Source organism: Scyliorhinus torazame, chromosome 12 (genome assembly GCF_047496885.1).
Source record: "Scyliorhinus torazame isolate Kashiwa2021f chromosome 12, sScyTor2.1, whole genome shotgun sequence".
In the NCBI taxonomy this organism is placed as follows: Eukaryota; Metazoa; Chordata; class Chondrichthyes; order Carcharhiniformes; family Scyliorhinidae; genus Scyliorhinus; species Scyliorhinus torazame.
Window position 1 is genome coordinate 155,674,816 of NC_092718.1, and position 22,211 is coordinate 155,697,026.

Here is a 22,211-nt window from a genome sequence, read left to right on the forward strand (position 1 = left end):
AAATGAAATAAAAACAAAATGCGAGAAACGGAATCAGGCAGCATCTGTGGGGCGGGAAACAAAGTTACCAAGTGGGGGTTTTCCAGCCCATCCCATTGGGTCCCCCCGGCGATGGGGCGGGCGGGCTGCACAAAACGGCATAGTCCTCAGTGGGATCGGGAAACCCCGCCGCCAGCCAATGGCAAACCGCCTCCACCACTGGAAAACTTGCCGCGAGAGGGAGGGGCGGGGGAGCAGGCGATGGAAAACCCCATCCAACATTTCAGATTGATGCCTTTACAATCAGAACTGGACGATGTTAGAGAAGGGCACTGGAAACACCGCAGTGCACAAGGATACAGACAAAGAGCTGAAAAATGGGCTTAGAATAAATAGGTGTTTGAAGGCCGATGCAGACACGATGGGCCGAAGGGCCGCTTTCTGTGCTGTAAAACTGTGTGGCTTTATGAACGTTGTCCAGTTCTGATGAAAGGTGTCCACTCCCTCCCAGGACAAGGATAGAGTCCCCCTCGTTCTCACATTTCATCCCACCAGCCTCCGTATGCAAATCATAATCCTCTGGCATTTTCACCAACTCCAGCGTGATGCCACCACCAAACACATCGTCCCTTCACTCCATTAGCACCCGGTTTCCCTGGGTTTCTGTGGCTATGACTCATCTTTCATTCTCACTCCACAGTATTAATATTTCCCACTTTCTCGGTCTGTTAGCTTTGACAAAGAGTCATCGGACTCGAAACGTTAGCTCTTTTCTCTCCGTACAGATGCTGCCAGATCTGCTGAGATTGTCCAGCATTTTCTCTTTCGTTTCAGATTCCAGCATCCGCAGTAATTTGCTTTTATCTGATGAAAGGTCATTGACTTGAAACTTTGGCCAGAATTCTCCAACCGTCGGGGTTCCCTCTTCCCGCTGGCAGCGGCCCCTCGCCCCCGAGTTTCCCGGCAGCGTGTGGTGACTTCAATGGAAAACTCTATTGACAAGCGGTGGGAAGAGAGAATCCCGCCGCCAGCGAATGCGCGACGCCGAGAAACACGTAGCTGGGGCACCGGGGAATCCAGCCGTTACGGCTGGTTCTCCCTCCACAGATGCTGCCAGACCTGCCGAGCATGTCCTGCATTTTGGGATTTTATTTTGTTTACAAAAAGAAAGAAAGACTTGTATTTATCTAGAGTTTTCCAGGGAGTCCTCAACATCGTCACTGGACCCCATGAAGTCTCATGGCTTCAGGTTAAACCTGGGCAAGTAAACCTCCTGCTGATTACCACGTACCGGCCACCATCAGCTGATGAATCTGTACTCCTCCATGTTGAACACCACTTGGAGAAAGGACTAAGGGTGGAAAGGACGCAGAATATGCTCTGGATAGGGGACTTCAAAGTCCATCATCAACAGTGGTATTGGTAATACCACCACAGACTGAGCTGGCTGGATCCTAAAGGACATAACTGATACTTGACCTCATCTTCACCAATGTGCCTGCTGTAGATGCATCTGTCCATGACAGTATCAGTAGAAGTGACCACCGCACAGCCCTTGTGGAGACAAAGTCCCGTCTTTACATTGAGGATGCCCTCCATCGTGTTTTGTGGCATTACCACCGTGCTAAATGGGATAGACTTCGAACAGATCTAGCAACTCAAGACTGGGTATCCATGAGGCGCTGTGGGCCATCAGCAGCAGCCGAATTGTATTCAACCACAATCTGCAGCCTCATGGCCCGGCATATCCCCCACTTTACCATTACCACCAAGCCAGGGGATCAACCCGGGTTCAATGAAGAGTGCAGGAGAGTCTGCCGGAGCAACATCAGGCATGCCGAAAAATGAGGTGTCAACCTTTTCAAGCTACAACACAGGACTACTTGTGTGCCAAACAGCATAAGCAGCAAAGAATAGACAGAGCAAAGCGATTCCATAACGAACGGATCAGATCTAAGCTCTGCAGTCCTGCCATATCCAGCCGTGAATGGTGGTGGACTATTAAACAACTCACTGGAGGAGGCTCCTCAAATATCCCCATCCTCAATGATGGAGGAGCCCAGCATATATGTGCAAACGACAAGGCTGAGATATTTGCAATAATCTTCAGCCAGAAATGCTGAGTGGATGATCCAGTTTAGCTTGGTTTCCTCCGGAGGTCCCCAGCATCACAGATGTCAGTCTTCAGCCAATACGATTCGCTCCATGTGATATCAAGAAATGGCTGAAGGCACTGGATACTGCAAAGGCTATGGGTCCTGACAATATTCCGGCAATAGTACTGAATGCTTGTGCTCCAGAACTTGCCGCATCCCTAGCCAAGCTGTTTCAGTACAGCTACAACACTGGCATCTACCCGGCAATGTGGAAAATTATCCTGGTGGGTCCTGTACACCAGAAACAGAACAAATCCAACCCAGCCAATTACCACCCTATCAGTCTACTCTCCAACATCAGCAAAGTGATGGACTTAGTCATCAACAGTGCTATCAAGTGGCACTTACTCAGCAATAACCTGCTCATGGACACTCAGTTTGGGTTCCGCCAGGGTCACTCAGCTCTTGACCTCATTACAGCCTTGGTTCTAACATGGACAAAGGTGAGGTGAGAGTGACTGCCCTTGACATCAGGGCAGCATTTGACAGAGTATGGCATCAAGGAGCCCTAGCTAAACTGGCGTCAATGGGAATCGGGGGAAAACTCTCCGTTGGTTGGAGTCATACCTGGCACAAAGGAAGATGGTTGTGGTGGTTGGAGGTCAATCATCTCAACTCCAGAGCATCACTGCAGGAGTTCCTCAGTAGTGTCCTAGACCCAACCATCTTCAGCTGCTTCATCAATGACCTCCCTTCCATCATAAGGTCAGAAGTGGGGATGGTTGCAGATGACTGCAAAATGTTTAGCACCATTCACAGCTCCTCAGATAATGAAGTAGACCATGTCCATGTGCAGCAAGACCTGGACAATAACTAGGCTTGGGCTAACAAGTGGCAAGTTACATTCGCGCTACACAAGTGCCAGGCAATGACCATCTCCTATAACAGAGGATCTAACCACCACCCCTTTACACCCAATGGCATTACCATCACTGAATCCCCCACAATCAACACCTTGGGGGTTACCATTGATCAGAAACTGAACTGGACTAGCCACAGGTCAAAGGCTAGGAATCCTATGGTGAGTAACTCACCTCCTGACCCGCCCCCACCCCCCCAAAGCCTGTCCACCATCTACAAGGCACAAGTGAGGAGCGTAATGGAATACTCTCCATTTGTCTGGTGGAGTGCAGCTCCAACAACACTCAAGAAGTTTGACACCATCCAAGACAAAGCAGCCCACTTGATAGCTCCCCTTCCACAAACATTCAAACCCTCCAACACTGACTAACAGTGGCAGCCGTGTGTACCATCTACAAGATGCATTGCAGGAACTCACCAAGTTTCCTTAGACAGCACCTTCCAAACCCACGACCACTACCATCTAGAAGGACAAGAGCAGCAGATACCTGGGAACCCCACCACCTGGAGGTTCCCCTCCAAGTCACTCGCCACCCTGACTTGGAAATATATCGCTGTTCCTTCACTGTCGCTGGGGCAACATCCTGGAACTCCCTCCCGAACAGCACAGTGGGTGTACCTACACCTCAAGCACTGCAGCGGTTCGGGAGGCAACTCACCACCACCTACTGAAGGGCAACTAGGGCTGGGCAATAAATGCTGGCCTAACCAGCGACGCCCACATCCCGTAAACAAATGAATAATTTTTAAAAACCAGGAGGCTGTTGGCCAATTTAATCAAGCATAACTTCCTAGACACAGCATGTGGTTTTAATCATAGTTTCACACTCAGGCATGAATTCATCAGGTACAACGATACCAGGAATCTCTTCTTCCTCTCAAGCCAGGAACTTGCTACACGTGGACAGCAACCTGCCAAGCTAGAAGCAAACTACCTTTAATAAAATCTCGTGAGGCCTCCACGGCACGATAATTGACTGGAGAGCCTAATATGGATGTCAATTCTAATCAGTGCAGGGACAGAGAGAGACACAAAGGCTAAATCATCTGGATTTATAGACTTTTTTGGAGTGGTGCCATTTTGGGACCTGACCCTGCTCAGGTCAGCAGCGTGCCCTGCTGCATAATCTGTTCGACTGTGTTAATGCACTTTCCTTAGCTATCGAGTCCTGGGGTGGAACCTGAACCCGGAGCGACCGGCTCCGGGGCAGCAAGCCACTGTGCCACAAGATCTCCCCTGTACCCCAGTGGTGACCGTCATTTCTGAGAGAGTCAATTATTGCTTCACACATCTGCTCCCCTGGCTCTCTCACTACTCTCGGAGATTCATTTGTTTTCAGCTCTTTCAGACTGCTCCAGGCTTCCAGCTGATATATGCAGAAGTCAGTTACACTCAGAGTATCACTACAATACTGAGAGAGAGAGCACGGTGCTCTGTAATTTCTCCTTGCATTCACTGGGAAAGGAATGATTTCTTATACTACATTAGACTCATCCTCATTTTCTATTTCGTTTGCATTTCCTCACCTACTCTCTCACTGCTGTACAATGTTACAAATATACTAAAGAACTGTCATGGTCTAGTCTCTGGCTATAGTTTCTACTGGTCCTTCTTTGAGCCTCTGTCCATCATTTACTGTATCTCGTTTCCGAATATTCTGTATTTGGCCGCAATGAATCCTTTCTCCTTTTGTGCTACAGGATTTGCATTTGTTATTCTCCCTTCTTGTTTTGGAGCTCAGTTTAATTTGATCAATCGAATGATGCTGCCCAGAGCCCTGCCATTTTGCTCCCTTTCCTGACCTGAGGGCCTGTTGGTAGAAGGGGTGACGATGACACCCGCTGTGATTCCTGACTCTGCTCTTGACTTGTGCGGCATTTCTGATGCTCCACTCAAGCACCCAAGTGGGCACTAATTGAAGTTTTCGCCTCTTCAGTTGGTGGCCTGCGGCTGCCAGACGGGTAGCTGTTGCCGGTGAGAGCCCTCCTCCAGCGAAAGCTCAGGGAAGTGGGGGATCATGTAGGCAAACACTGTTCCCGTTGGTGGAAGGATCGAGGACAGAAGGCAGAGATCTGAGGCAATTGGCATAAAAAACAGCAATGGCGGTGTGAGGAAAATAGTTGGAACGCAGCGAGAGGTTAGGATCTGGACTGTGCTGTTGGAGAGAGTGTGGCGGAAGCAGGTTCAATCGAAGCATTTAAGAGAGACCTGGATTATTTTTAAGTAAAAAGCAGAGTTCCGGGGAGAATCCGGGAGAGTGGGACTGGATGAATTGCTCCTCTGAAGGGCTGCGACTGACACAATGAGGTGAATGGTCTCCTGCATTGTAACAAGTCGGTGAGTTTGCGAGCCGGCCTGGTGTAATTCTTCAGTGGTGCTTCTTCCATGTCGCTGGGAAATTCCCAGGTATAATGTACACTGGGAGTAGGCCATTCAGCCCCTCAAAGCAGTCAAGTACTGATCTGTAGCTCATCTATTCACTCACCAATGCGCAGATACCCAATAAAACCCTGATAATCTCAATCTCGAATGCCCCTACTGTCCCAGGAATTCTCGGGGAGGCGGGAGCAGTGGGTTGGGGGGGGAGGGGAGAGAGGAGCAGTGGCACGAGGAGTTCAAGAGTGCTGTGTGTGTGAAACATTACTTCCTGATTTCCCTCCTGAATGACCTGGCTCTCATCTTTTGATTCTGTCCCCTTAATGATCCCCCTCGCAAAATAAGTTGTTTTTCTGTAACTACCATTTAAATCAGATAATGTTTTAATTAAATGGCCCCCCAATCATTTAGACTCAAGGAAACACCAGTCAAGTTTGTGCACATTTCTCCTCAATATCTCTCTCTGAGCCTTTTTCTTATTCTGGTGAATCTGCGATGCACCCTCTCCAGAGCAACTCTCTCCCCCCTGGGGTGGCGTGGAGCCAAAACTGAGTACAGTACATGAGGTCTGACCAAGACTCTATACAACTGAAGCGTAACTTCCTTCGCTTTGTGCCCCAGCCTCCATGATAAAAACAAACATTCCATCAGCTTTTTTGACTGCTCTTTGCTACTACCCAGAAGCTTTAAATGACACTGGTGCGCACAGACTCCCAAGTTTATTTTCTCCTACGATAGCACACCTTGTTGTGAGATGGCTGTTTCAATTGTGTTTGCAAACAGAAAAATAATTTGGAAAACTCTCCTTTGGTAAATACAGTGCCATTTTAAAAGCAGTAGACAGCTTTGTTACTTTTTAAAGCAATAACAAAGACAAGTCCTTTCAATTGCCTCACTGAATTACAGGAAGGGTGGTTCCACCCCCACCATAGTACACGGTGCTGAATGAGTGCTCTTTATTCACTCAGTTTTGCATTAGATCGAACAGTAAACGCTATCGGCCTCAACAAGAAAAATGTGCATTTATATAGCACCTAGGAAACCACGCCAAGGCACTTCATATGAACGTCACTGGGCAGACATTAGGGCAGATGATCAAAGCTCAGGCAAAGAGGTGGGTTTTAGTAAGGGTCTTAAAGGAGGAGCGGGAGAGAGGTGGAGAGATTTAGGGAGGGAATGCCACATCTCAGTGTCTAGGCAGCTGAAGGCATGGTCGCCAGTGATAAAGTGGGAGGTCACAATTAGAGGAGTGCAGAGATCTTGAATGAGAGGCAGTAGATTTAGAATTGAGATGAGGAGGAGCTATTTCTCGAGAGAGTGGTGTATTTGTGCAACTCACTGCACCATAGTGCGGTGGAATCTGAGTCATTAAATGGTTTCAAGAAGGAGATCGATATATATAATGGGTTAAAGGGATATGGGCAACAGATGGGGAGGTGGATTTGAGACCGGGAAGAGATTAATCATGATCTTTAATAATAATCTGTATTGTCACAAGTAAGCTTACATTAACACTGCAATGAAGTTACTGTGAAAAGCCCCTACTGAATGAATGGTGGAGCAGGCTCAAAGGACTGAATTGCCTACTGCTGCTCCTAATTCCTATATTCCTATGTTGAGGGAAGGGGATGTAGAGTCATAAGGCTGGAGCTGGTTTACAGAGATTGGGAGACCAGGAGGAATTTAAATATAAATCCATTGGAAGATGATAGTGTGGCCAACTGCACTGAAGACCGTGTACAGGACGAGAAGGATGATGAGGGATAATTACCACAGTCACAGTGAGATAGGATGCTGTTTCTGACTTTGACAGAGGCTGTTTCAGTACTATGGCAGGAGTGGAGAGACAATAGGAGGTTTCCAACACAGAAAGAATTGGACATTTTCTAAAGTTAAAGACTAAATTGTCAGCAACTTCTGCCAAAGGCACATCTGCAATTAAATATGGAAATGGGACCTATGTTAACTATTGGTTCACCACAAAATTTTAAATTCTTATTCTCATATACAGAGCCTTCCAGAGCCTTGCCCTTTGCCCATCTCTGTGACCTCCTCCATCCATAAAGATCTCTGAAAACTCGTTCTTTCAATTCGTGCCTTTGGTGCCACCTCAAATCCATTTCTGGTATCTTTGGGAACCATAGAATCCCTACAGTGCAGAAGGAGGCCATTTGGCCCATCGAGTCTGCACTGACCATCTGAAAAAGCACTCTACCTAGGCCCACTGCCCTGCCCTATCAACCCCGTACCAATATTGGGGGATGGGCCTTCAACAGGCGAGGCTTGACATAGATTTTTGTCTGATAGCAACCCTGGTGAGGCACCTTTGGACATTTTTCTATGTTAAAGGTGCTATCTAAATGCAATTATGTTGTTTTTTTTGTCACACTGCTTTTCAGACATCCAGTACTGGATTAGCCACAATCTCCTCCAGTTAAATATTGGGAAGACTGAAATCATTGGCCGGGATTTTCCAGCCTCCATCCCATGGCGCATTTTCCTGTGGTGGAGGCAGCATTGGCCACCGGCAGGGTCTTCAGGTCCCGCCAATGTTAACGGAGTTTTGAGTGGCTCTCTCACCCCACAGCTGGGGAAACCGCCATGGGGTGAGCCAACATCAGATGGCACTGGAAGATCCCGCCAGTGGGAAGGTTGAAGAATCCCATCTATTGTCTTCTTTCCCCATGGGAATCTGTGTTCAATATTGGCTGAGCTCATCAATCTCGCTGCCCAGAATGTTTGTAACATTTGTCTCATTTTTGACCCTGAACTGGATTTCTGATCTCATTTCCTCTCCTCCATCAAGATCACCTACTTTCACGTTGATAACGTCACCTGATTCTCCTCGAGCCTCAGCTCACCTGCGCTGAAGTTTACATCCATGCCTTTGTTACCAATGCTTTCGTGACGTCTCACCTTGCACCCTCTGTAAACCAGCCTGAGCTCATTCTGCCCAAAGTGCCTTAACTCACACCAATTTTGTTCAACCTGTGCTCGTTGACCTACACTGTATCCCAGTCCAGCAATGACGCAATTTGAAAATTCTCATCTTTTGCATAGCCTTACCTCCGTTCCCCCATCACTGTAATCACCACCAACCAACAACCCTCTGAGATATCTGCATTCCTCCAATTCAGACCTTTTGAGGATCCCTGGTTTATATCGCTCCACCACAGGTGGGCGTGCCTTTAGTACGGTACGGTGGAACAGTGGTTAGCACTGTCGCCTCACAGCGCCATGGGTCCGGGTTCGATTCCGACTGTGGGCCATTGTGTGGCGTTTGCATGTTCTCCCAGTGTCAGCGTGGGTTTCCTCCCGGTGCTCCAGTTTCCTCCAATAGTACACCGCTTTGCAGGTAAGGTGGGTTGGCCATGATGAATGCATGGGGACAGGGGAGTGGCCCTAGGTAGAGCTGCCTAGGTCCTAAGCTCTGGAATCCCCTCTCTTAACCTCTGCACCTCTTGTTCTTTGAGATCAAAACTTATTTTTACGGCCGTGCTTTTGGTCATCCATCCCACATTTCTTTAAGTTGTTCAGTGTCAATTTTTTTCAATATATGTACATATTTTGTTTTTATAAATTTAGAGTACCCAATTTTTTTTTTCCCAATTAAGGGGCAATTTAGAGTGGCCAATCCACCTAACCTGCACATCTTTGGGTTGTGGATTTGAAACCCATGCAGACACGCGGAGAATGTGCAAACTCCACACGGGCAGTGACCCAGGGCCTGGATTCGAACCCAGGTCCTCAGCGCCGTAGGCAGCAGTGCTAACCACTGCACCACCGTGCTGCCCTGCAGTGTCAAATCTTGTTTGATAATTTGCTCCTTCCAAGTGCCTCGGATGTTTTACTGTTAAATGCGAATTGTCAAGACCCTGACCTCATTAACTAGCAGTGAACAGCAACTAGGCCCCTGTGGTTATCTGTGGACTTTACCGTTCCCGTGACCATGCTGATTTTACTAAGATGGTCCATAACTCTCGGTCAATCCAGTACCCTGCTGTACCCTCACAAGCTAACACCAGAAACAGGAATGCCTCAGCTACATACTCCTGTCTGCCACAAAGGGACCTTGAAGTTCATAAAGTGTAAGTAAACAAAACTCACACAGCACTAGCACAAAATCAACAAAAGGGAATTGACAAAAGAATTGTTGCTTTATTCGCTCACAGCCAAAATGTAACTGACCAAAATGTAGATAGGATGTTTGCACTTGCTGGTGAGTCTCGAACCAGGGGACACAGTCTCGGAATAACGGGGGAGGTCATTTCTGAGAGGAGGAGGATGGTGGATCTTTGGAATTGACCATCCCAGATGGTTGTGGAAGCCCAATCATTGAGGATACTCTGGACAGAAATCAATTTCTGGATACTAATGACATCAAGAGACACAGGGATCGTGCAGGAAAATGGAGTTGAGATAGAGCATTAGCCATGGCCTCATTGAATATTGGAGCAGGCGTAATGGGCCTAATGGCCTATTCTTGCTCCCTATTGGACAGTAAGACAATAAGAGAGTCCTGGTTAGCCATGTGATGCCTCTGACATCCTATCTGTCACTCCAGGTTACAACGTGCGTGTAAAATTGTATGTTGCCATGGCAACTTGAACCCCTTTGCAGGGGGTGCAGATGGCTGGTGTGGATCAGATTTGTGCCAACCACATGGGATTCAATCCCCATTCCAGCTGGGGTGGAATTTGGGACCTGCCTCCTTGCCTTACCTGTGGTGGAAGTTGTGGTCCATTTGGGTGGGACCTGCCCTCTGGGCAGAGAGCTGATGAAGGTTTTATACTCTACTTTGCAACTCTGCTGTGTGCTCTCTGACCAGCTTAAAGCAAGTTTCCCTGAGAGAGAGTACGACACAAGAAAACACAACAGTGCCGATACTTCCTCAGGAAACTAAGGAAATTTGGCATGTCCACATTGACTCTTATCAATTTTTACAGATGCACCATAGAAAGCATCCTATTGACTGCATCGCAGCCTGATATGACAACTGCTCGGCCCAAGACCGTAAGACACTACAGACAGTCGTGAACACAGCCCAGTCTATCACGCGAACCCGCCTCCCATCCATTGACTCGGTCTACACCTCCCGCTGCCTTGGGAAAGTGGGCAGCATAATCAGAGACACCTCCCCCTGAGTTATTCTCTCTTCCAAACTCTTCCATCGGGCAGGAGATGCAGAAGTCTGAGAACACGCACAAACAGATTCAAAAGCAGTTTCTTCCCCGCTGTTACCAGACTTCTGAATGACCCTCTTATGGACCGATCTGATCTCTCCACGCAACTGTGCAGCACGACACTCCGTATGTTTCACCCAATGTCTATGTATTTACTTTGTGTATTTTGATTTGATGTCACATGTACCAAAGTACGGAGAAAAGTATTTTTCTGCGGCCGAGGAACGTACACAGTACATAATAGCTTATTGTCACAAGTAGGCTTCAATGAAGTTACTGTGAAAAGCCGCTCGTCACCACATTCCGACGCCTATTCGGGAAGGCTGATACAGGAATTGAACCGTGCGGCTGGCCTGCCTTGGTCTGCTTTAAAAGCCAGCGATTTAGCCCTGTGCTAAACCAGCCACCTGCAAGTTTTGAATCTGAGATGAATAGATTTAAGTAAAGATATTAAGGGAAATGGGCCAAAGGCAAGAAAATGGGGCTGGATTCTCCGAAAATGGGGCTATGTCCCCACGCCGGCGTAAGAATGCAGGCATTGCATTCCCGAGTTTCCTGAAAACAAATCAACTTGATTCACTTACCTGCAGGGGGCTAGCAGGGACCCGAAGTGCTTCCCGCTACAGGCCCCCGCACTTCCGGTTCCGAGTCCGCGCATGGCGGCGGCCTCCAGCGGCCGTGCCAATCGCCATGGGGGACTCGGACCGCGGACCCACACAAAGAAACTAGGCCCCCCCCCCCCCCCGATCGGCCGTGTGCCCAAGGATCCGTCCAGCCCAATCTCTCCCCCGGCCGCCCATAAAGCCCCCCTCGGTGCCCGACCCCCCCCGCCGCCAACCACACAAGCATCCCGACCGGCCATGCCATGTTAATTCCACGCCGTCAGGATCTTGGCTGGTCCGGAGCGGAGTATCGCTGGGCGGGCCTCTGGCAATGGCCCCTCCCAGCTGCGCGGCGTAATTCGCAGGTGCGCGGATATTCGGGGCCAGGAGAATCGCCGGAGCGCCGCCGGGCCTGATTCCATCGGGAAATTTGATTCTCCGCCCACACGCCAAATGCGATTTTAGTGTGGGACAAACCAGCCCAAGGAGTTAGGCCACAGATTGGCCATGATCTCATTAAATGGTGGGACAGGCTCGAGGGGTTGAATGGCCTACTCCTGTTTCTATGTTCCTAGTTTGTCTGGTCATTGATCACATTGCTGTTTGTGGGCACTTGCTGTGAATAAATTGGCTGCAGCATTTCTTACATTTCACACTCCAAAATACTTCATTGTTTGGGTGATCGGGAGTGTGAAAGACATGATATAAATGCAATGTTTTATTTCCCCCCCTACTTCTTTTTTCATAACCAAACTGATAAAATTAAAATGCGGACATCTTCGGAAAGAGTTGGGAGGTCAGGGCTCATCCGTGGAGAGAACGAGGCAGGATTAATGTTCCCGGAGGATGACCTTTGATCGAAACCCAATGACGTTTTGGGTGAGCCACTTAAAATGGAGGGAACCACAGGCAAGGGGAAAGGATCATATCTTCTGTGATGCCTGTCACAGTCAAATAGGATACCACCTTTTATTGGTCCTTTAGAGGATGAGAAGGGAGATTTAATAATGGGAGATGAGGAAATTGCTGAGGAGCTGAACAGGTTTTTTGGGTTGGTCTTCACAGTGGAAGACACAAATAACATGCCAGTGACTGATGGAAATGAGGCTATGGCAGGTGAGGACCTGGAGATGATTGTTATCACTAAGGAGGTAGTGATGGACAAGCTAATGGGGCTAAAGGTAGACAACTCTCCTGGCCCTGATGGAATTCTTCCCAGAGTACTAAAAGAGATGGCTATGGAAATTGCAAATGCACTGTGATAATTTACCAAAATTCACTAGACTCTGGGGTGGTCCCAGCGGATTGGAAATTAGCAAACGTGACACCACTGTTTAAAAAAGGAGGTAGGCAGAAAGCGGGTAATTATAGGCCAGTGAGCTTAACTTCGGTAGTAGGGAAGATGCTGGAATCTATCATCAAGGAAGAAATAGCGAGGCATCTTATGGAAATTGTCCCTTTGTGCAGACGCAGCATGGGTTCATAAAGGGCAGGTCGTGCCTAACTAATTTAGTGGAATTTTTGAGGACAGTACCAATGCGGTAGATAATGGGGAGCCAATGGATGTAGTATATCTGGATTTCCAGAAAGCTTTTGACAAGGTGCCACACAAAAGGTTGCTGCATAAGATAAACATGCATGGCATTAAGGGGAAAGTAGTAGCATGGATAGTGGATTGGTTAATTAATAGAAAGCAAAGAGTGGGGATTAATGGGTGTTCCTCTGGTTGGCAATCAGTAGCTAGTGGTGTCCCTCAGGGATCAGTGTTGGGCCCACAATTGTTCACAATTTATATAGATGATTTGGAATTGGGGACCAAGTGCAATGTGTCCAAGTTTGCAGATGGCACGAAGATGAGTGGTAAAGCAAAAAGTGCTGAGGATACTGGAAGTCTGCAGAGGGATTTGGATAGGCTAAGTGAATGGGCTAGGGTCTGGCAGATGGAATACAATGTTGACAAATGTGAGGTTATCCATTTTGGTAGGAATAACAGCAAAAGAGATTATTATTTAAATGATAAAATATTAAAACATGCTGCTGTTCAGAGAGACCTGGGTGTGCTAGCGCATGAGTCGCAAAAACTTAGTTTACAGGTGCAACAGGTGATTAAGAAGGCAAATGGAGTTTTGTCCTTCATTGCTAGAGGGATGGAGTTTAAAACTAGGGTGGTTATGCTGCAATTGTATAAGGTGTTAGTGAGGCCACACCTGGAGTATTGTATTCAGTTTTGGTCTCCTTACCTGAGAAAGGACGTACTGGCGCTGTAGGGTGTGCAGAGGAGATTCACTGGGTTAATCCCAGAGCTGAAGGGGTTGGATTACGAGGAGAGGCTGAGTAGACTGGGACTGTACTTGTTGGAATTTAGAAGGATGCGGGGAGGGATCTTCTAGAAACATATAAAATTATGAAGGGAATAGATAGCATAGAAACGGGCAGGTTGTTTCCACTGGTGGGTGAAAGCAGAACTAGGGGGCATAGCCTCAAAATAGGACTGAGCTTAGGAGGAACTTCTTCACCTAAAGGGTTGTGAATCTACGGAATTCCCTGCCCATTGAAGCAGTTGAGGCTCCTTCATTAAATGTTTTTAAGATAAAGATAGATAGTTTTTTGAAGAATAAAGGGATTATGAGTTATGGTGTTTGGGCTGGAGAGTGGATCTGAGTCCACAAAAGATCAGCCATGATCTCATTGAATGGCGGGGCAGGCCCGAGGGGCCAGATGGCCTACTCCTGCTCCTAGTTCTTATGTTCATCCCTCGTAGCTCAGGAATAGTGACTCGGGCGGACCCTTATTGGTATTATTGGCATGGGGGTATACACTGGCAAGATGGTAGGGCGAAGGGTGGGGGGGGGGGGGGGCGCGTGTAGGAGAGAAAGAGATTGGGAAAGAATATTACTTGCACAGAACAGGCTCATAACAATCCCCCACCTTAACCCATGTCACTCAAATAAATGCAAAGCACTGCAGCATGTTGGGAATTTGAAACAAAAACAGAAAATGCTGGAAGAACCCAGCAGGTCTGGCAGCATCTGTGGAGAGAGGAACAGAGTTAACTTTTCGGATCTAAGTGATCCTTCGACTAGGATACCTCTGAAAGCACCAGGTTAAAATCTAAAGTCTGCCAGGATGCACCCGCTCACCTTTAATCTCCAGCTCCTTACGGCACCATTGGATAAAGTTGGAGACGTTGTCCCGGGCCAGGAAGGTTCCAGGCTGGGCAGTGGTGGTGTAGGTGACCCCGCTCTGTGGCAGCTTCAGTTTGGACAGCAGCTGGGGGTAGTCCCGGGAGAAGTCCTGGGCCACCCTGGTCACATTGTTGGCATGCTGGCACAGCACCCAGCCTGTCTCCAGCACCTCCATGAAGCCCTCCAGTGCCATCTCCAGCCCGTACAGGTCATTCAGCCACTCGGCCAGGTCCTCCTTCATGGCGAACAGGTACTCCTCGCTGGATTTAAAGGGACGGATGCTCTTGGCGGTGGCTGATTGCATATTGTGAGCGTTGGCCATGCCTTGTGCAGTTTGACCAGAATCACAGCATACCCCCACCTGGGGAGGGGGGGGGGGGGGGGACTCAAATTGCACGGGGCCTCGGAGACCTTTCCCTTTAATCGCAAACTTTGTCCAGAGTCTTTCCCTGGGGTCCAGGTGCTGATCCCGGAGCCTGGAGCCACCGTGCCGGGGTCGGGGAGAGGTGCTTAAAGGGGCCTCACGCCCTCCTGGACACGGTGTTTACAGTCACATACTTGTGTTTCCTACCGATCCCTCTCCCTAGCGACGGAAAAGGCGTCCCTCCTCCTCCTAACTTAACCCCTGCCTGCCCGGCCTGACTGCAGACAGCACAGCGCTTCCTTCCCTTCCACAACCCTGCTCTCTTTCTCCTTCTTTCTCTCTTTCTTTATAGCAGCTCTCGGGTGATTTTCTCTCTCTCTCTTCCCGCAAGTCTTTGGTTGGATTCTCCCGCATTTTCCTCCCTCTGTCCGGTCAGAACTTTCCCCTCAATGGCCTGTGTCTCTCTTTTCCCTGTCTGCTCAACGTCTGCATTCCCTCTCTATGGTCTGTGTCTCATCGAATCCCCACAGTGCAGAAAGAGGCTATTCGATCTTTCCAGTCTGCACGACCCTCCGAAAGGGCACTCTACCTAGGTCCACTCCCCCGCCCCATCCCCGCAACCAGCTGTCCATAAGACCATAAGATACAGGAGTAAAATGAGGCCATTCGGCCCATAGAATCTACACCGCCTTTCGATCATGGCTGATACATTTCTCATTCCCCCTTCTCCCCATAACCCTGGATCCATTTATTGATCGAGAACCTATCTATCTCTGCTTTAAAGACATTCAGTGACTTGGCTTCCAGTCTGATACCGCAATGAGTCCCACAGAACCCCACCTAACCTGACATCTTTTCATAATAATAATATTTATTATTGTCACAAGTAGGCTTACATTAACACTGCACTGGAGTTACTGTGAAAATCCCCTAGTCGCCACACTCCGGCACCTGTTCGTGTACACCGAGGGAGAATTCAGAATGTCCAATTCACCTAACAAGCGCGTCTTTCGGGACTTGTGGGAAGAAACCGGAGCACTCGGAGGAAACCCACGCAGACACGGGGAAAACATGCAGACTCCACACGGACAGTGACCCAAGCCGGGAATCGAACCTGGGTCCCTGGCGCTGTGAAGCAACAGTGCTAACCACTGTGCCACTTTGCCGCCCCTCTTTCCTTCCAATGGTCAGTTTTGAACACAAAGGGGCAATTTTAGCATGGCCAATCCATGTAACCTGCACATGTTGGGAAACTGGAGCACCCAGAGGAAACCCACTCAGACACGGGGAGAACTTGCAAACTCCACACAGCCACCCAAGGCCAGAATCGAACCCGGGTGCCTGGCACTGTGAGGCAGCAGTGCTAAACACTGTGCTATCGTGCCATCCCCCTTTCCCTTCGATGGTCAGTTTCTCCATTTCTTCTCTATGGTCAGTTGCCCATTTTCCTCTCTCTGGTCAGCTGCTCGCTCTCTTCACTTGTTAAAATATGAACTTTCAGTGCATAATGATTTATCGCCCTTCAATAAAGCTTGGATCGTGCTCTTTAGAAAAGAAGGTGGGAAATGTGAGACATTAGCAATCTCTGCTCGTGATCAGAAATGTCCAGTGCATGTTTTGTCTGTCAAACTCTGCTTGACACACTTTGTTACAGATGCAGAATCTTTAAGAAGAATAAAATAAACAATTTTCTGACCAAACAACAGTTTGCATTTATCAAGTGCCTTTAATGTAGTAAAACACTCTACTGTCTAAATAAATCTGGCATTGCCCCACAAGGTGATTTCCAGACAGGTGATTCAAAATCTTGATTCGAAATTTCTCCCTGACTGGGTGTAAAGGAGAACGATTGATTTGAGTGTGAGTGCTTGCCATTTTGAAATGTCATCAGCATCCGGGTTAACGCAGCCTGTATCATCTGCTTGTGCCTGGTTATAAGATAACAGGAAGTAAAGTGTGCATTTGTGGGGCGATAAATTGATTATTGAGTATAGCAATTTATTTATTGGTTGTGGGCGTCGCTAGCTGGGCCAGCATTTATTGCCTCTTCCCTTGAGCTGAGTGGCAGGTATAGATGGCAGAGTTCCTCAGTGAACCAGATGGAACCAGATGAGTCAACAATGGTCATCATTAGACTTTTAATTTTAAATGTTTATTGAATACACATTTCACCATCTGCCATGGTGGGATTCAAACCCATTACGTTGGGTCTCTGGATTACTAGTCCAGTGACAATACCACTGCAGCAGCACCTCCACACAGTTACATGGTTGAAAAGAGGGGCTGATTTATATGCTGAGTATATGCAAAAACAATGGGCGGGATTCTCCGTTGCCCAAAGCCGATATCGGAATTGGAGATCGGCCGGAGAATCCCTGTTTACGACCGAATCAGGGGCGGCACCTGTTTTTGGATGCTCTGCCCCCCCCTCCAAAACGGCATCATCGAGGAATACGCCGCACGCCGTTGGACGGCCTCAGGACGTTACCTGAAGGCCCTCCCCGATGCTCCGCCTCTGATGGGCCGAGTTCCTGATGGCACGGGGGACGTGTGCGATCAGTTTTCGGGAACCCGGCATGGCAGCTGCGGACTGTGTCCAGCGCCGCCACAGACGGGAGGTGGGGGGGGGGGGGGGCAGGGGGGTGCAGTGTTGCTGGCCGACGGGGCTTCGGCAAGGGCTGGAGGGTTGTCCAGGGGGGTGTCCAGGGGGTGTCCAGGGGGCACTGTCTGGCAAGTCGGGTCCGCATGCGGCTGGCGACATATTGGACAGCGCGACCATTGCTGGTCATCACTGTGCGCGTGCGCGACCACGGACCCGGCAGTTCTCCAGGCGTTTATATCGGGAGGCCATGCATTTTACGTGGCACGGTTGCTGGCCCCTCACCAGTGAGAACATCGCTGCGGGCGGCACCAACCTTTTCGTCATAAAACCAGAGACATCCTCCGGACAGCCTCAAAATCAGAGAATCCAGCCCATGATATTTTGGGAGACTGGATAAAATAGGTCGTGTTGTATGCCTATTATGCACCGACATGCTGCAATTTATGGTAATAACCAAATGCACTTTACACACTAGTGGGTCTCTTGAAGGTTCAGTGTTTGGCTCACTGCTCTTCTAATAATTGTAAATGGCTTGGTTTTTGGAATATAGAGTAAAATTTAAAAATTAGCTGATGATACCAAACGGGAGGTGTGGCAGCTGGTGAGGATGATACCAATCCCCTGCAGTAGGCTCAATGAAATTTAACACAGGCAGTCCTTGACTCTGCAACATTCGAGTTGGGAAGAACGGTACTGGAGACATTTACAAATTCACACTCCGTTTCGACTTTACAACCTCAGTTTTGACTTTATGACGCCAAGCCAGTGAACAAGATCAAACGTTCATACCTTCTGCACTGCCCATTTTGAAGATTTTTGTTATATATTTGGTTGCTGACCCTGAATGAGCCCAGGGGAGTAGAGAAACATCCCTATGATTCTCCGGAATAATGTGGCCTTGTCCCCCTGATGGCAGTCCCATACAGTACAATGGGATTCTGGTGCTTGCGGCATGATGCCTTTTTCTCTGGATCCTGGTGTCCCATTCAGATTGAAGATAGTATCATTGGATCTCAGGAAACGTTCCGAAACCCTGCACCAACATCCACCCTTTGGTTAGGCAGCTCTGTTACTGGCACTGAAATGGCAACGAGAGATCTGAATTCACCGGGTAGGAGCAGTAAAACACATTCATATTGCCCAGGATCAGGGACGCAGATTCCCGTTCATAAAAACCTTCAGAGACTAAGCCGAAAAGACCCTATAAAAAATCCCGGAAACAGTTAAAATGTGTGAAATCATGAATCAAAATATCGAGGATTGATGTACCGTCAATTACCACGAGACAAGAATGGTGATACAATTGAGGCTTTATTGCACAAGATGTTGTGCCTCCTGCAGCTGGAACCAGAATGGGAGCAGCGCAGGAGAGCTTACACTTTTATACGCCACCTGCTGGGAGGAGCCAGCAGGCAGGGATTTACTGTAGTACCTTTAATACACTGGCAGTGCCGTAATACATACAATATATCACGAGTGGTGTTTACCACATTCACCCCCTGTTTAAAAAAGGAGTCCGGTGGGGGTGAAGAACAACATTACAGATTTAGTTTGTCGGGGGCTTTAACCCTCCGCCACGATCGCCTCAGTCCTGGTGGTGATGTGGGCGCCAAAGTGGTCACCTGCGACTCCGGGAGCATGTTGTCCTCTCCTTCATCACCCCTGAGTGGATCCAGTGGGAGGACGGATCCTGCTGGGGTGGGGCTGCTGTGAGGTGCGCTGGAGGGAGGGTGAGTGGCGCAGGGGTGAATGAGGCAACCGGGGGGGGCGAGGAGCAGTGTCTGGTCGGGGGTCATGGGTGGGGACCCAGTGGGTGCCGGGTCCCGGAGGGAGACTGTGTCCTGGCGCCCGTCGGGGTGTGCCACGTGGGCGTACTGTGGGTTGGCATGGAGGAGGTGGACTTTCTCGACCAAGGGGTCCGATTTATGGCTCCGCACATGCTTCCGGAGGAGGACGGGTCCAGGAACTGTCAGCCATGTTGGGAGCGAGACCCCGGAGGTGGACTTCCTGCGGAAGGCAAACACACGTTCATGAGGGGTCTCATTAGTGGTGGTGTAGAAGAGCAACCGGATGGAGTGGAGCGCATCGGGGAGGACCTCCTGCCAGCGGGAGACCGGGAGAGTTTTAGACCGCAGGGCCAGCAGGACGGCCTTCCAGACCGTCCCGTTCTCCTTCTCCACCTGCCCGTTTCCCCGGGGGTTGTAGCTGGTCGTCCTGCTCGAGGCGATGCCCTTGCTGAGCAGGAACTGACACAGCTCATCGCTCCCGAAAGAGGATCTCAGGTCGCTGTGGATGTAGGTGGGGAAACCGAACAGGGTGAAGATGCTGTGCAGGGCTTTAATGACCGTGGCAGAAGTCATGTCGGGGCATGGGATTATCATAGAATTTACAGTGCAGAAGGAGGCCAGTCGGCCCATCGAGTCTGCACCGGCTCTTGGAAAGAGCACCCTACCCAAGGTCAACACCTACACCCTATCCCCATAACCCAGTAACCCTACCCAACACTAAGGGCAATTTTGGACACGAAGGGCAATTTATCATGGCCAATCCATCTAACCTGCACATCTTTGGACTGTGGGAGAAAACCGGAGCACCCAGAGGAAACCCACGCACACACGGGGAGGATGTCCAGACTCCGCACAGACAGTGACCCAAGCCGGAATCGAACCTGGAACCCTGGTGCTGTGAAGCAATTGTGCTATCCACAATGCTACCATGCTGCCCACGATGGCGAAGGGCAACCAGGAGTACTCATCAATTACGTTGAGGAAGTACACGTTGCGGTCGGTGGAGGGGAGGGGCCCTTTGAAGTCCATGCTGAGGCGTTCAAAGGGGCGGGAGGCCTTCACCAGGTGCGCTCTATCTGGCCGGTAGAAGTGGGGCTTGCACTCTGCGCAGACTTGGCAGTCTCTGGTTACGGTCCTGACCTCAATGGAGTAGGGCAGGTTGCGGGCCTTGACAAAATGGACGAACCGGGTGACCCCCGGGTGGCAGGGGTCATAGTGGAGAGCTTGGAGTCGGTCCACTTGTGCGCTGGCACATGTACCGCGGGATAGGGCATCAGGGGGCTCATTGAGCTTCCCCAGGTGATACAAGATCTCATAGTTATAGGTGGAGAGCTCGATCCTCCACCTCAGAATCTTGTCGTTCTTAATCTTGCCCGTTGTGTATTATTAAACATGAAGGCAACCGACCGTTGGTCAGTGAGGAGAGTGAATCTCCTGCCGGCCAGGTAATGCCTCCGAGGTCGCACAGCTTCTACTATGGCTTGGGCCTGCTTTTCGACAGAGGAGTGCTGAATTTCGGAGGCATGAAGGGTGCGGGAAAAGAAAGCCACGGGTCTGCCCGCCTGGTTGAGGGTGGCGGCCAGAGCTATGTCTGATGCATCGCTCGCCACCTGAAATGGGAGGGTCTCGTCGACCACGTGCATCGTGGCCTTGGCGATGTCCGCCGTGATGTGGTTGAAGGCCTGGTGGGCACAGCCGTCAGGGGAAAAACTGTGGACTTGATGAGTGGGCGGGCCTTGTTCACATAATTTGGGACCCACTGGGCGTAATACGAGAAAAAACCCAGGCATCGTTTCAGGGCCTTGGGGCAGTGGGGGAGAGGGATTTCCAGGAGGGGGCGCATGCAGTCGGGGTCGGGCCCTAGAACTCCATTTTCCACTACGTAGCCAAGGTTGGCTAAGCGGTTGGTGCGGCACACGCATTTCTCCTTATTGTTTGGCGGTATGGAGGAATTTTTGGAGGTTTGCGTCGTGGTCCTGCTGATCGTGGCCGCAGATGGTGACGTTATCTGGGTACGGGAAGGTGGCCCGCAGCCCGTACTGGTCAACCATTCGGTCCATCTCTCTCTGGAAGATCGAGACCCCATTGGTGACGTCAAAGGGAACTCTGAGGAAATGATAGAGGCAGCCATCTGCTTCGAACGCAGTGTATTGGCGGTCCTCCGGGTGGATGGGGAGCTGGTGGTAGGCGGACTTCAAGTCTACTGTGGAGAAGACTCGATACTGCGCAATCTGATTGACCATATCAGATATGCGTGGGAGCAGGTACGCGTCGAGCTGTGTGTACCGGTTGATGATCTGGCTGCAGTCAATGACCATCCTGTGCTTCTCCCCAGTCTTCAGGTTCCAGGTTCAATTCCCGCTTGGGTCACTGTCTGTGCGGAGTCTGCACACCCTCCCCGTGTGTGCGTGGGTTTCCTCCGGGTGCTCCGGTTTCCTCCCACAGTCCAAAGATGTGCAGGTTCGGTGGATTGGCCATGATAAATTGCCCTTAGTGTCCAAAATTGCCCTTGGTGTTGGGTGGGGTTGCTGGGTTGTGGGGATGGGGTGGAGGTGTTGACCTTGGGTGGGGTGCTCTTTCCAAGAGCTGGTGCAGACACGATGGGCTGAATGGCCTCCTTCTGCACTGTAAATTCTATGATTCACTACCATCACTTGAGCTCTCCAGGGGCTGTTGCTGGCCTCAATGATCCCCTCCCGCAGGAGCTGTTGGACCTCCGACCTGATGAAGGTCCTGTCCTGTGCACTGTACCGTCTGCTCCTAGTGGCGACTCGCTTGAAGTCCGGGATGAGGTTCGCAAACAGCGAGGGTGGAACGACCTCAAGGGTCGTGAGGCTGCAGACGGTGAGGGGGGGGGGGGATGTCCGCCAAATTACAAAGTAAGGCTTTGGAGGTGGCATTGGAAATCAAGGCCTAGTAACAGGGCAGCGCAGAGGTGGGGGAGGACGTAGAGCCTGAAGTTGCTGAACTCTACGCCCTGAACGGTGAGGGTCGCGACACAGTACCCCCGGATTTCAACGGAATGCGACCTGGAGGCCAGGGAGATTTTCAGGGTGACAGGGTGTACCGTGAGGGAGCAGCTCCTTACCGTAGCAGGGTGGATGAAACTCTGTGT

At 49.9% G+C, this 22,211-nt stretch overlaps 1 protein-coding gene across 1 annotated transcript in view; it reads right to left on the minus strand.

Annotated features, from left to right (window-relative positions):
* gas2l2 (growth arrest specific 2 like 2) overlaps positions 1-14,929 on the minus strand; it is a 79,431-nt gene extending 64,502 nt beyond the window's left edge. The window contains exon 1 of the mRNA XM_072469217.1: positions 14,299-14,929. Coding sequence (XP_072325318.1) covers positions 14,299-14,665 — 367 coding nt within the window. The 5' untranslated portion in view covers positions 14,666-14,929. The remainder of the gene's footprint in view (positions 1-14,298) is intronic.
* Positions 14,930-22,211: the final 7,282 nt, after the last annotated feature.